The sequence below is a fragment of the Balaenoptera acutorostrata genome, chromosome 12 (genome assembly GCF_949987535.1).
Source record: "Balaenoptera acutorostrata chromosome 12, mBalAcu1.1, whole genome shotgun sequence".
Classification (NCBI taxonomy): domain Eukaryota; kingdom Metazoa; phylum Chordata; class Mammalia; order Artiodactyla; family Balaenopteridae; genus Balaenoptera; species Balaenoptera acutorostrata.
Window position 1 is genome coordinate 75,860,467 of NC_080075.1, and position 14,287 is coordinate 75,874,753.

The 14,287-nt window shown below is 56.4% G+C and overlaps 1 protein-coding gene across 3 annotated transcripts in view; it reads right to left on the reverse strand.

Annotated features, from left to right (window-relative positions):
* Window positions 1-14,287, reverse strand: part of KLHL29 (kelch like family member 29) — a 315,474-nt gene that overhangs the window by 13,794 nt on the left and 287,393 nt on the right. For all 3 annotated transcript variants that reach the window (XM_007183458.2, XM_057558621.1, XM_007183459.2), the window contains 3 exons: window positions 10,867-11,005; window positions 1,606-1,808; window positions 185-444 (listed from right to left, as the gene is read on the reverse strand). In XM_007183458.2, the coding sequence (XP_007183520.2) occupies window positions 185-444; window positions 1,606-1,808; window positions 10,867-11,005 (602 nt within the window). The remainder of the gene's footprint in view (window positions 1-184; window positions 445-1,605; window positions 1,809-10,866; window positions 11,006-14,287) is intronic.

Consider the following 14,287-nt stretch of genomic DNA (forward strand, 5'->3'; position numbering starts at 1 on the left):
CCTCTCTGCACCCATGGGAGCTGGTCCAGCCTCCCTACCCGGGCCTGCTGGCTCTCAGATGCTCCCATCGCTGGTCAGACCAGGCAGCCCTGCCTCCGCTAACTTCCTGGCCCCTTGCTCCAGACACCATCCCTGTACTGTGAGGGAGAAGGGGCAAGCCGGGTGGGGGTGGGGCAGGCCCTACCTGGGCACGGGACACGGGGTCCTTCTTGATCCACTTGATGACGGTCTCGTACACTAGCTCCTCGGCCTTGGTGTTGAGGCTGTCATTGGCGATGTAGGCGATGAAGTCATCCTTGGAGATGTTTAGGATCTCCTCCTGGGTCGCCACCTCGGGGAAGATCTGCAGCGCAAAGGCCTTGGCCATGTGGTAGAGCTCGCCGCACTGCATGGCCTCGGCCATGGCCAGCACCCCCAGGCAGTTGCTGGCCGTCAGCTGCTTCTCTGGGGGCAAGAGCACAGGACGGGACCACTGACTGCAGGGCCCTGGAAGGGGTCACCATCACTCTGGATCCCTCTCTGAGCTCATGTCTTCGTGACCTGCCTTCAGCATTCAGAGTCCCCACAAGCCCATTTCCCGTGTTCCTGGATCTTCAGATCCATTTTCTGGCTTTTTCTCTGCCCCGGCTCATACTGACTTCCCCGGGGCCCCCCTCTGCTCCGGCAGGTCCCGGCAGAAGGACCGAGACTGAGGTGTGGAGTGTCAGTGCCAGGCTCGGACCTTTTTCAGTGCCTGTGAGTGAAAGAGGCCTGGGCTTGGGGGGGGGGGGTCACACTGAGGCCTGGGGGTCACACTGAGGCTTATGGTGTCTGCCATAACTGTGACAGGCACGGCTGGGGTCACAGCCTTCTACCTTAGAGTCATGGCAGCAGTGACACCCCTTATAAGCCCACCCACCACCTCCCATGGGTCTCGGCCTCACCCAACCTGACCTCCAGACCTGGGGTCAGTCTGGCCAGAGCTCCTGAGATCCGACTAATGGTTATTCTAGTCTAGACGTGTCTGGGTCCCAGGAGGCCCATCACTTTTGTGGGCCCAACTCAGGAGCTGTGGTTCCTGACTCTTCTAGATGGCTCATTCCCCCAAGGTCACATCTCAGGCCCCTGGCCATCCCCACCTGGCCTGCTCCCATCCCCAGCTCTCTCACTCCACACCCAGGCCGGTTCTGGTGACTCCTGTCTCTGTCCCTCCCTCTCCCTGCTCTCACCAAACTGGGCAGCTCCAAACTGTAAGTGAGTGTGTTCTCTGGGGTGGGTCTAACAGAAGCAACTTTGTTCAGTGTTCAGAGAGCAGGGCTGTGAGGCCAGGGCACAGGCTCCCCATGAACAGACCGTTCACGCAGCCTTCTCGGTCCATTTGTCCTCGCAAGGCTGCCCGGGGTCCCAGTGTGGCCTCTGCGGCCCTCAGAGGAGCAATGCAGAGAACATCTCTGTCCGCCAGTGAGCAGAGGCCTTTGTGCACAGTTATCCGAATTACCACCTTAAAACCGCTGTGGAATCCAGCTATCCCCCGAGGCGGTCTGGCCGGGCACGCACAGCCCTGCCCTCTCAATCCTTTGCTGCTTTTGAACTGTTTGCACATCAGCACTGTTCCCCGCGGCTCACCGAGAAAGGACACACAGACTTTGCAGAAGGTGTGGAACTGGAACTTGCTGGCTGCCTCCAGCAGGGTCTTGGCGTTGGCCGAGTCGATGACCAGGGAGCCCGTGTAGACAAACTCCAGCAGCAGCTCAAGGACGTCGGCCTGCAGGTTGGACAGGACGAGCTCCAGCTTCTCCCGGCCGCACTGGCTGCCGTCTTGCACCGACCTAGGTACAGAGACCAGGGTGTCCTTACCTGCCGCCCTGCGGCCACGGCGCCGCCTCCTCACAGGGCTAGGTCTCCCTGCACACCTCGGTCACGCCCTTCATTTTAGGACTCAAGGGACACAGCAATGACACACCTGAACCTAGCGACCTTACACGGGATCTGAAAGAGAAGAGTCTGACCAGAGATGCCCGGAAGAACAGAAAACCCTGCTTATCACTACTCGGCATGTCCATGCAAAAAAAAGATGCAAATCAAAAAGCATGAGCTGTGGATGGGGACGAGGACCAGGACTGGCCTCAAAGGGAAACAATACGGTTCGACTCCACTGCTGGCCCCAGCGTCTCCGCCAAACAAAACGTGGCCAGCAGGTCCCAGGCCCCGGGGCCTGTCTGCCTCTAATGGGAGAGGGTCCAGCATGACTGAGGCTCCCAAACGTCTGTGATCACAACCAATCCCTTGATTGCCCCGAAGGCTGAGGGCCCCAAGCCGTCCCGGAACCCCGACTCCAACCCCACCTCTTTCCAAAAACATATTGTTTCCTTTTAGGCATGGAAAGGAAGCCCTTCATGACATTGCTTGGAAACTGAGGACGAGACGAGATAGACGGACAGAATGGTTAGAGCCAGGAGGAGGGGAGGGAGAACAACCAAGGACTTCCGCCACAGACAGCCAGCAGCCATGACCTAGGACCTGGCCCGGGGCGGGGCCTCCTGCCACATGGAACACGGGGTCAGAGGTCAGAGTGGCCTGCGTGTAGAGTGTGCATCGGGCTTGTGAACTGGGGGAGCAGGGGAGGGACACAGATATATAAATATGTTTATATCTGGTGTCTACAGAAATACAAAACCATTGCAAAGGCTCCTAAGGCCTGGCAGCCGCGCCCTAAAGCTGGACCTGGAAGGAAACAGATAAGATGAAGCAAAAATAACACCAATCGAGAAGTGACCAAGAGGAGAAACACCCAGAGAGTTAAGAGGGAGGAGGCAGGGTTCTCAGAGGCGATCAGCTTGGCACGCGGTCTCGGCCGATCTGACCTGTCCTGCTTCCCGCACTGAGCCTGGTCCTGCCCGGGGGGCTGAGTTCAGCCATGTGCTGGGAAATGATCTCTGCATTCCTGGCCCTGCCTCCACACCCTGTCCTGAGGAGGCCAGGGGCCAAGACTCTTGCGACTGGTCCCTTGGATGCACCTGTGGCTGGCAGTGGGGGTGTGGAGTGTCCGGTAGCTGAGCAGGCTGGCCCCAGAGAGAGGCCGACTCCCGTGTAAGCAGGGAGTTAGGGGACCTGGGTGCCCCAGCCCTGCCACCGACAGGCGGGCAGCCTTGGTCCCTCTGGCCCTCAGGCTCCTTATCTGCAAAACAGAGGACTGAACTGGATGAGGTCCAAAGTCCCACAGAGTTCACATGACAGAGGCTGGAAAACACCTTCCCGGGAGACTCTGCTCTACACAACAGAACCTGGAATGCCACCGTTTGAGCAACATTCTCTCCGGTTAGGCACTGGCCTCCCACGGCTTTTACAATACAAATATGACCTGGCAGGGAACAGGTGAAGCAGTGAGCCTGCATCCAGGCCCCCCTCCCAGGGGTGCCACTCTGCACCTCCATGTAGGATGGCTCATCTGACCAGGGGCCTGAAGGCTTCATTCTGCCTTGAGCCCTGGGCAAGCCCAGAAAGCTGACCGGAAAGGTACAGGCTAAACAGAGGGTCTGAGCAGAGCCCCTTCTCAAACCCATAGATGTACACAGTGTGTGTGAATTTTAAAGTGTCTTAACACACCTAGTGTTCTGCTGTCAGGATGGAGTCCCATGCTTGGGTGACTTTGTTAAGTATAAAAATGGTTTATTATATGATCACTTGAAACCACAGACATTCTCCACACCACAGGCCTCCGGGGCCATCTGGTCAACCTCTTACTCTACTCTGCCTTCCTTCCTACCTGCCACTCTCTGGCCTCCACACCCTCACCCCCACGCCCTTCATGCTCTGCAGAGGTCACGTTGGGCCACAGCCAGGGCAGGGCTGATGAGGCCAAAGTAGGGCTGCTCCCCTTCTCCCAAGGCTCACAGCCACTGCTGACTCCCGCTCTGGCCAGCTCTCCAGTCTCCCCACGAGTCCTCAGCACAAAATCAGTGAAGAGCTGAGGTGGGACTTTAGGATGTGCACACACATGTGCACATGCACGCACTGAAATGCATGTGACTTGTGACCCTGAGAACCAAGGAACAACACTGTGAGGAGGGGTGTTGGGTAGATGGAAGGCCAGTGGAGCCCCTGGCCCCGAGTGAGAGGTCTGATGGGACCTGCATGGCTGCACTTGTGGGGAGATGTTGTCTTGCCCAGAGCCTGAGCCAGGGAGAGGGCCCTGGGGACAAGGTGATGCTCGCATGGCTAGGAGCCAAGGGGTTGCTTGGAGAGGCTCATGGGATGCAACCATTGCAGGTGCTGTCCAGGGTTGAAGAGGACCGCTGCTCCTGTGATGCTCGGCTGAGGCTCTGCCCCTCCAGACCCCCCAATTCCCATGGGGGCAACCTGTGGAGAGGAGGGGGCCGCTGGGCAAAAGACCTGTGGGGAGTGGCTGGAGGCCCCTGGGGCCAGATGCCAGACACTGTGAGCTGACCGACCATTCCTCTAGGAATGAGGAACTCTTTTGGACAGGATGGAGACTTTGTCACATGACTGAGTTCAAGATCTGGAGGAAGAGAGGCCCCCAACAGTGAGGCCTCGTGCAGCTCCCCTGCACAGGCATGTTTATGGTCCACACAGGCATTCTCGTGTGGCCGGACAGCTGTGGGGGCAGACGGAGGCCGGTGGCCACTCTCCAGCCCTGACCATCAGACTGTCTTGGGACGGGACCTCTGTGCTCCTTAGACCTCTTCCCTCTGAGCAAGGACCTCCTGGGAGGTATCGCCCTTGATGGGTGGCCCTGGTCACCAGTGGGGAGTTGTGTCCTCCCCAGGTAACCATTCTGTCCCTGTCCTGAGCTGGCTCTGGGGGTCTGAGCATCCCATTTCTCTCAGCCCCATGGAGTATCTGGGGAGCTGCTGGGCAATCAGGGTCATGACATGACCTTGGAGAAGGGGGGAGCAGGGCAGGATCGGGCAGCCCTAGCCTTATCAGGGTGGGGCTATGGACCTGACAACTGGGGGTCAGAGCATGGGAGTGAGGGTCAGGCTGGAGCTGCCCAGTCCACACAGGGCCCCCAGGTTCTATCAGAAGACTAAGACTTCCTGGGGTCACCTTCTCCCAAGATGGGGTGTGTCTCTAGGGTGTGGGACACAGCCTCTGCTTGGCAGGCCTAAGTCTGTGGATGTGCTGGGAATGCCTTAGCCCCAATATTAGGATGTTTGCGACCCCACCATTAACAATTCACTCATGTGGGATAAGAACTGCCTTCTCCAGAATTCAGGACAGAGTGCCTCATCTACCCCTCGCACACCTCAGTGATCAGATGCTTTCATTTTGCAAGCTGGACCTGGAACTGTTGGGGCAGTGGTGGGTGGGGACAGTCACGGAGCAGGGATGAATGTGTATGGTACCCTGCTCTGCTCAGGAGGGTGACCCCACCCTCCTGACGTGATGCCCACCCTGCCCCACGGAGGGGCATTCAAGCGTGTCATCAGCTCCGGGGCACAAACACAAGCACACACCAGACTCATTGGGTCTGAGGACTTTCCTGGCAATAAGTCTGGCTCATGTCATTCTGCCAGTATTAGAGATGTGTGACTATCTGCTCTTCTAGTCACACTGCTCTATTCTCCCAGAAAAAGGGGGCAGACTGCCACCCACAAATGCCCAGCTTCTCGGGGAAGGAGGGCAAAGGCATATGGCTTGACTACTGCATTAACGTCTGTTGGGCTCCCCTCTATCTCGGGTCTGTGCCACTCAATTAGAGAGATCCTTTTAGCTTCCTCTGGAGAGGGAGCTGGTGTGAGAAGCCCAGAGTCTACACGTGGGGCTTGTGAAAATCAACCTGCACGAAATCAGTTTGTCCATCTGTTTTCATTTACTATGAAAAGAGGATATAGTTCAAACACGTCGGTGGCTCCAACAGGCTTAGCGAGATGAGGGTTTCCGCTGGAAGGTAGAATGCCAGGTCTCTGTCCCATTTGGTGGGACCAGAGGGCAGTGCTCCTCTGGGGCTGGACATTTCCTCCCACACTCTCGGCAGGGAGGGCAGTGTCCCTGCTGTCTCTAAAGAAGAACAGTCCCGTCCCCTCTGATGGGGCCTGCAGCCCGCCCAGCCAGTGAGGGCAGCCAGTGCCCCTGGTGGCACCAACCATCCTCCAGAGCTCCTTGGCTTCTGGGGGACAAGTGAAGGGACTTCTCCTCCATGAGCCCAAAGAGAAAGTCCAGGGCAGACCTAGGTCCTGCTTGCTGGGGTTGAGAAGTGACTCTTGTGACTTGGGGGCTGCATCCCCAGGACCCCACTAGGTCTAGTCTGCTCAAACCTATCCTCCTTCCTTCCTGAAACCTGGAAGGAGGCTCAGCCCACAGTCTTCTCCTCCACTCAGTCCTCCTGGGGTTCCCCCTCCAGCTGGGATGCAGGTGAGGCCTGGTTGTTACGCAGCACTAGCCTTCACATTATCCAAAGACAGAGCTGCAGCTCCTTTTCCTGCCAGGTTTTCACCTGATTCATAGGGACTCAGATGGGGCAACAGATGGATGATGGGGCAGCCCAGCTGTCTCAGCCTGGGCTTTGCTTTGAGCTTCCCCATGGCCTTGTGCGCTCTTCTCCCGGCCTCCTCGAGCCTCTTCCAGCCCTCACTCAAGGGGACCCGGCCCCTCCTGGGTGTGAGGGAGAGGTCCTGCCACTTAGGTACCTGTCTCGGGGGGGATTGTGTCTTCTCTTGGGCAGATCCTGTGGCCAGTTTACAAGTGTTTCTAATAGATCCACACGCGTGCACGAGTACACACACACACTCTGCGTCTCTTTTCCTTGCATATCTGTCTACACTGTCAACACTGAGATTTTATTTCCCTTCCTTACAAACTTTGTGCACAAACAAAAAGTGCAGTTTTGTTCTTTCCTGGGTTAGCAAATGGATGATGGTAAGAGCATGAGCTTTGGAGTCAGACCTCAGTTCAAATCCCAGATCTACTGTTTACCTAAAGTTCTCTTGTCTCAATCTCTTTACCTGTAGAATGGGGGTACTAATGGCACCTGCTCCTCAGGGTCAGTGGGAGGGTTTGCAGGATGACATTAGACGTCTCAGCAAGTCTCCCTGTGGGCTGAGTCTTGCCCTTGTCAGAGGAAGAAGACTAGAGTTTGAAACTAAATAAGGGAAGACGAAGGGCAAGGAGCTGTTTCAGCCTCAGCAAAAGTATGAGCACAGGTGAAGGAGGAACAGGTGGACACAGTGGAGGTCGGCCTGGAGCCTGGAGAATGGGGCTCTGGGCAGGAAGTCTGCACGGCCACGGGGCTGGTGGGGTGGGGGGGCTGATGGGGGGCTTATGGGCCGAAGGGGAATCAGAGGCTGGTTCAGAGAGCACTCTGAGACCCAGCTCTCCCGCTCACCGTCCAAGTGTCATCTTTATGGATTGCAAGTCTGACCATGACACCCCAGGCTTAAAACAGAACCCCATGACCCGGCTCCCCCCTCCCACGCCGCCTCATTCCCTCTGTCTTCACCTCGCACTTGGCGTTGCAGGGACACCAGGTCACTTGCTGCCTTCAAAACCTGCTGTCCCGAGGACCTGCCTGGCCAATTCCCCTCTGGGTTCAAAACCCAAGCCAGATGCCACCTCTTCCCAGGGACCGTCTCCGAATGCCCCTCCCCCTGTAGAGTCAGTCACTCAGCCTGGGAACTCCAAACCTCCACTGCTACCCTCATCCTGCTCTCCCAGGCGCACTTCTTTACACTTTCTCCCCCACCAGACCGTGGGCTCCCTGAGGGCAGAGACCCAGCTCATCCAGTGATTCTCACAAGACCTGTACCTGGGAGGGGCTCCTGCTTGTCTGCTGGGCGAAGAGTAGGGAATGACTGCGCTCCCTAGGTCTGGCCTGCGGCTCCAGGTGAGGGCGTCCACACTGGGGCTGGGGCTGGGGCTGGGACAGGGTCCTCAATGGGGCCAAAGCGGTGAACGCATCACCCGCCCCAGGCTAGAGGTGGGAGGGAGTCCAGCCCGAGCCTCGAGGCCTGGGGGTCCCAGGACGGCAGAGGTTGGGCCCCCCACCTCTGACAGTGCTCACCTAGGCCCTCACGAAGGTAAGGACCAGCGTGTCATGTCCCACAGCTCGTCCCCACACCCTCTGCTCGTGTTAGTGCAGCTGCCTGAGAGGGAAGACCCTGCCTGGGGTTCGGCGGGCAGGGCCCTGTCTCCCCTGCTGGGCCATTTGGGCCACTGCACGTTAAGTCTCCAGGGTCACAGGTTTGGAGGCTCCACAGTCTCGAGGAGACTGAAATGACATGGCAACATCAGCTGCTACCCGATCACTAAGAATGTGAAATTCTTGAGGATTTTACACAGCCAGAAGGAAATCACCTTCCCGAAGAGAGTCTGCTTTCCTCCCCATGGAAGGAATCTGTTTGCAGCTATCGGCAGAGATGGTGACGGGTGCTCATGGTTAGGACGAGAGAAGTAAAATTTAAATTGGCTGCAAATGAAGCTTGTGATTTTGAACTGAAGGGGCGCCTTTGGGCTCTGCTGTGGCCAGCTCTCCCGCTGAGTGACCCTCCCGTACGCTGAAGACACAGCCCTGTCTCCGCAGACCTCAGACCTCTCTGGGTTCGGATCCATCCGTCTGGCTGCCTACCAGGTGTCTCTACTTGGGTATCTTCAGGCTGCTAAAACTCGACATGCCAGACGCTCAATGCATCACCTCCCCCTAGCTCTCCCCTGACCTTGGTCCATGGACCTGCCTGTCTGTGACTTCGCCCTTCTCATGTCCCCGTGCTTGCACTTGGGAAGCCCTGCCCATCCCCTTACTGTCACCCTGGGATGTCAGAGCAGGAAGGAAACCTGGACATCATTCGAACCAACCTCCTCTATTACAGATGAGAAAACCCGAGGCCTGAGGGAGAGGACGTGACTTGCCTGGGGTCATAGGATAAGTGGCAGAGTCAGATGTAGAACCCAGGTCTCCCAGCTCCCAAGAGGCTGCCCCCTCTCCTCCGGTGACAGCCTTTCAGCCCCTGCACCCATCTTTTCCCCTTAGGGTTACTGAGGCACATCCTGCAGTTCTCCTGCCTGAAGGTGGGCATCCCCACTCCACTTACTCTGACGGCCTCCACACCCTCAGACTGAGCCCAGGGCCCTAGCCTGGAGGTCAGGGCCTGTCTGCCCATCCCAACCTAGCTCAGCCTATCTCTGAGAAAGCCATCTCCCCATCCCCACTGCTCATGACTGTCTCTGTCCTCAATTTTTTATTCCGGGCAACCCATCCCTTGCCTGGAATATTCTAAAACATTCCAGAATATTCCTTGCATTCCAGAACATTCCCCACAACCCATCCTTTGCCTGGAATGTTCTTCCTCCTTTTTGGTCTGTCCAAGAAGCGTTTACTACTTTGGGTTCCCAGCTAGTGGTATCTCTTCTCTGTTGTGTGCAAGGTTTTGGTTTACATGTTAGGTCTCTGAAGACAGTCAAAGAGCTCCTGTGCTCTTCTTGCCCACATCTTTCTAGCCCAGGGCTGGGCCATTGCTCAGTGCCAACTTGTCCCTGCATCCTGCCACCGCTGTGCTCTCCAACTGATCTGGATCAGGGACCAAGGCCTAAGATGCCACATCTGCAATCCAGTGGCCAGTTGCTGGTCACTGTCAGTTGAGAATTTGCCAAGAGTGGCAGCACAAAGCCCTCCCTTGGTCTGAAGAAGCCACTGGCCGTGCCCCTTCACCCCAGAGCTCATGCCCCTGACCCCTGTGCTCGGACAGAGAGAACCCAAGCACTGGGGGTGGGAGACCCGAGCTGTCCGTGAGACTGGAAGTCACAAAGAGCCTGCCCCGTCCTGCGTGGCTGGGGCCAGCGCGGCTCGGCGGGGCTCGCACGCCGGGCAGCTCAGCTCTAAGTGAAAGGACACAACAGATTGGAAAGGAGATGCCAGCCAGTGTGCCATCCTGAAACAAAACACAGTCACTCTGGGGTTAGTTGGCAAGTCCAAACACAGCACTGGGAAGCAAGCAGAGGTTCTGTCCTCCCACTCGGAGCACAGTCCCGGCTCAGCGTCCGCCCCGGAGAGGCTGCAAGGCAAAATGAGCAGCGGCATTAATCTGCTGATGGGTGAGAGAAACAGGAGCATTACCCTGGGCCGGCCCCCTCGGCTGCTCTCCCTCACCAAGGCGCTAGAAGGTGGCCCCTAACGTCTTTGCAAGGGTATGAAGCAGACAAATTTAAAAAATCAACATAATGGAAAAAAAAAAAAAGATGCTCATGCACCATGAAGACTCATTCAGGTAGAAATAGCCAGGGCAGAGGGCAGAAGGGGAGGGGAGCAAAGGCTGAGAGAGACCGTGTTTAGGACACACCTGGTCTGTGCTCAGATAGCGCTGGTTTTAGGCTCCGAGTACAAGTATCAAGACATGCAGCGTGAATGAGGCTTTAGCTACAAGTCAAGTCTCCCCGACTCTGGCTGGGGAAAAGCGACCCCTTGGGTGCCTCGTGCTCCTCGGTGGGGGATGATCTGGTCGATGTGCTTTCCTGGCATTAAGTTCACTATCGACAGCAGTGACGATGGTGCTGGGGACCCGTGCTGGCCCAGTGGGGGCAGCGTGCAAGTGGTCCCTTAAAGTGGAGTCTGCAGTCCTCCTAATCTCAGGGAGGGCTTGTGAGCCACTGAGAAAGCGGGATCCTCGGGGGGTGGGGTGGGGTGTTGTCTACTGCTGGCAGAGGCCCCTGGAGACCAGCAAAGCTGTGTGGGACGGGCTGGGGACAGTGAATGCTCTGAGGCTGTGTGTGAGAGGGCGCTGGGGAGGAGGAGGAGGAGGAGGAGGAGGAGAGATGGCTACTGGCTCTGTGACAGGGAGTCACGCTTCAGGAACCTGCAAGAGAGGGGAGGAGAAAAGCGACACAAAAGCGTCCTACAAAGGAACAGACCCGACCACAGCTGGAAGGAAGGCAAACCTTTGAATCAGGTCCTTGAAATACAAGCTGCAGGAAGCTAGAACATTTTGGTGGACTTCAAACTCTCTGCCTTCAACAACAATTTTCAGGTCTGTAAACGCTTTCGCTCTGCGCTGCTGGTTCAATTCCTTCAACATTTCTGCAGAACAGAGAAGACAGACAGGGCCAGGTTCCCATTAAGAGTTTTTTTTTTTTTTTTTTAATTAAATTTTTTTTTTCAAGAAGTAGAGAAATAGGAGAATACTTGACACTGTTTCTTGGCAAGACTGGCTCAACACTGACAGTCAAAAGAAGTCACAAACATAATGCGTAAACAAGCAGCAACTGGGAGGGGCCACATAACCAAAGGAATAACGACTTTCAAAAGCAAAAAAACAAATACAGAAAAACGAAACAAACGCAAAAAAACCCCCCAAAAAAACCAAACCCAGAAATTGAAAGTCTGGGAGAAAAGATTCCCATACTGACAACCGGAAACAGAGAGAATACATCATCACAGACAACTAAAAACTGTAATTTAACTATGGAACAAGTTCTCCAAATGCCAATGAGTGCCGATGTATTTGATACCAAGTAAAGCATGGCATTGTGATGTAAGATGGGCTGGATATGGTTCAAAGGAATAAAAACCACAAAACCTGCAAAAACAACATCCCTTATGTTAGACACTCACAGCCATGGCTGGGGCGAGCTTCTTGGGGAGGGGCCCCCGAGAAAGCAGGGGTGAAGTGGGGGCCTGACGAGCACTTCCCTTTCACACTTCCAGAACAGATGCAGGGCTGGGGGGGTAGGAGGGGAAGCAAGCAAGGGGCAGGGATGGTCTGCACCTCCTCCCACTTCCTGGGTCATCTCAGGAGCCCCACCCTTCACCTGGGTCTTCAGCACAGGAGAGCCTGGCTTGCAGCCCCAGGAGGTCCGAGGAAGTGGCCTCAGGGGCCTTCCCACCCTGATGCACACCTACCTTTGCCTGGTGGCTTGGCCACCTGGGGCCAGCACAGAGAGTGCCCCAGGTCCATGGGCTCCGAACCTGGGGATGTCAGAAGCTTCTCCCAGACCCACATCAAGGCTCAGAATGGGGAAGGAGGAGAGCCTGACAGCTGCCTTGCTCAGTTTATATAAACTCTTTCACTTGCAAAGTTAAGGCCTTCAGATGAGCAATGCTCCCAACAGCCTCGCCCTGCCGGCCCGTCCCCCCACCCCACGGGACCATGGACAGAGCCTGCCCTTCGTAGTGCTGGTCGCCGGACATCAGAGGTCCAGATACTTGGGCCAGAATGACCTAGACTGTTCAGCAGGTGAATGGGAGAGGGTGGTCTGCAGAACTGAGCCCCACTCTCTAAGTCCCCCACCGGCACCTCAAGCCCTCCGAGTGGGTGTTTGCTGCACCCTAGCTGGTGTTCCGGAATTACCCTCCAGTGTGCCCTGCTCCAGCCTGACCCATCATCTCTGTCCTCTTGGGCCAGCATTGGGTGCCTGCCAAGATGCCCTGCGGAGCCCAGCTCCTCCTCTGACACTATGACTGTGGACAAGCCCCGGTACTTCCTGAGCCTCTGTTTCTATGTCTGTAAAATGGGGATGGAGGCTCCCATTTTATTCCCAGAGCTGGGTGAAGATCAGATGCTCAGGCCCGGGGATGGCCAAGGGCTTGTGGGCTTTGAGGTCAGCCAGGCCCTTCTTTGAGAGGACACACTGGGCTCCAGCTCTGCTGAAGACCAAGGAAGATGGTGGGAAGGGGTGGGCCCTGGAGCACACCCCACATGGGGGGCTGAGGTGTTCGGGCAATGCTGAATTGCTGTCCCCACCAACCCCACATCAGGCTGAGCTGGAGTCGCTGCAGGACACATGCAGGGGTGTGTGTCTTGCGGGGGCATTGGCTGGGGTCTCTAAAGGCTCCCCGTGGAGCCTGGAGCAAGGGAAACCAGCAGGACCCAAAGCACAAGTGGAGGGTGTGGAGGGCACCTGTGGGGTAGATACGGGGGAACAGACTCAAGGGCTGGGGGAGAGACAGAGATGTGATGGGTGGGCAGGAGGGGTCAGATCCCAAGAGCCTTGTGAGGGGGCTCGAGCTTAATGCTATGGGCACCAGGGAGTCAGCAGGGATTCTGTGCAGGGGGGGTACAAGGGTAGACTCCGGCAGCTATGGCAGAGGCAGGATGGGGGGCAGGAAAGCACCCTGCGGAGAGCTGGGCCTCAGAGCCAGGCCTGAGGGAGAACCTGAACTCTGCCTCCTATCAGTTGTGTGACCTTGGGAAAGTTACCCAGCATCCCCAAAGCCTCAGTTTCCCGCTCTGGTGAAGGTTAAAGGAGCTAGCCCGTGGTAAGCTGTTAGCCGTGGGCCCGGCACATAGTAAACACTCAACGGTGGTAGGTTTGATGTTTTTGTTGATGGTGGTGATCACTCTGCAATCCAAGTGAGAAGTGACAAAGGCCTGAATGACAACGGTGACGGAGGGACAGAGAAAGGCAAGTATTTAGGCCGTGGATGCCATGGCTATCCGTCCTGGAGGGACCGTGGCGGGGTGGGGGGTGTGTGAGGACCATGTCCGGGCTTCTGGGGGGGACATCGGGAAGGGAGGGGGTGATGAGTTGAGTTGTGGGCCTAGGGTTAGGGCCGTGGGATGCCTGGGGAGAGGTGGCAGTGGGGACATGCAGCACGTTGCTGGGGTGGATCCCACACAGGAAGAGCCTGCAGGGTCAGGCTGGGTTAAGGCTGAACTGCTGCGCTCACACATCAGCTCCAAAAAGAGCCACCAACTGAATTCATTCCCAAACCATGAGCCAGATGGATGATGTCATGTTTTTGAGTGAAATCCCTTGGGGGGAAAAAGAGTTCTGGGCTGGAATTCCTGATTTTTGTTCCAGCTTTGCCACTAATTGGCTGGGTGATCCTGGGCAACTTCCTCCAGCTTTTGGTGCTCAGTTCCCTCAAGCACCCATGGGCACCTGCTCTGGTGGCCCCAGTTGTCACGCTGCACTGAGTGATGGATGCAGCCCCACATGCCTCCTGAGTTAACTGTGCTCAGGACACTGGGAGAACACAGCGCTACACAGAACACCACTCCTTCTGGGCCCAAAGCACTCTGATTGTTTTGGAAGATTTTATTTCAAACCAAGTTTCCAGCAATGATTACATCTGCAGCCCCAGACCCAGCCTCAACGCCTGCTGCCCTGGGAATCTCAGGCCGGATCTGAGAGGTGGTGCTTGGAGATCCAGGTCATCATAACTGTAGGCTCTTTCTACTCTCATTTTGTGGAAATCTGGATTTAATAGCTGGGCAAGATTACTCAGTTTCAGAAGAATTTTTCAATTTATGAAAGGGCTCACCAGGGGATTCCTTTTCACAGCAGGGCCCCAAGTACATTCAAAGTATTGATCAGCTGGTATGTGCTTACTGTTGCCCCCTGAGTGCCCAGCTGGAGA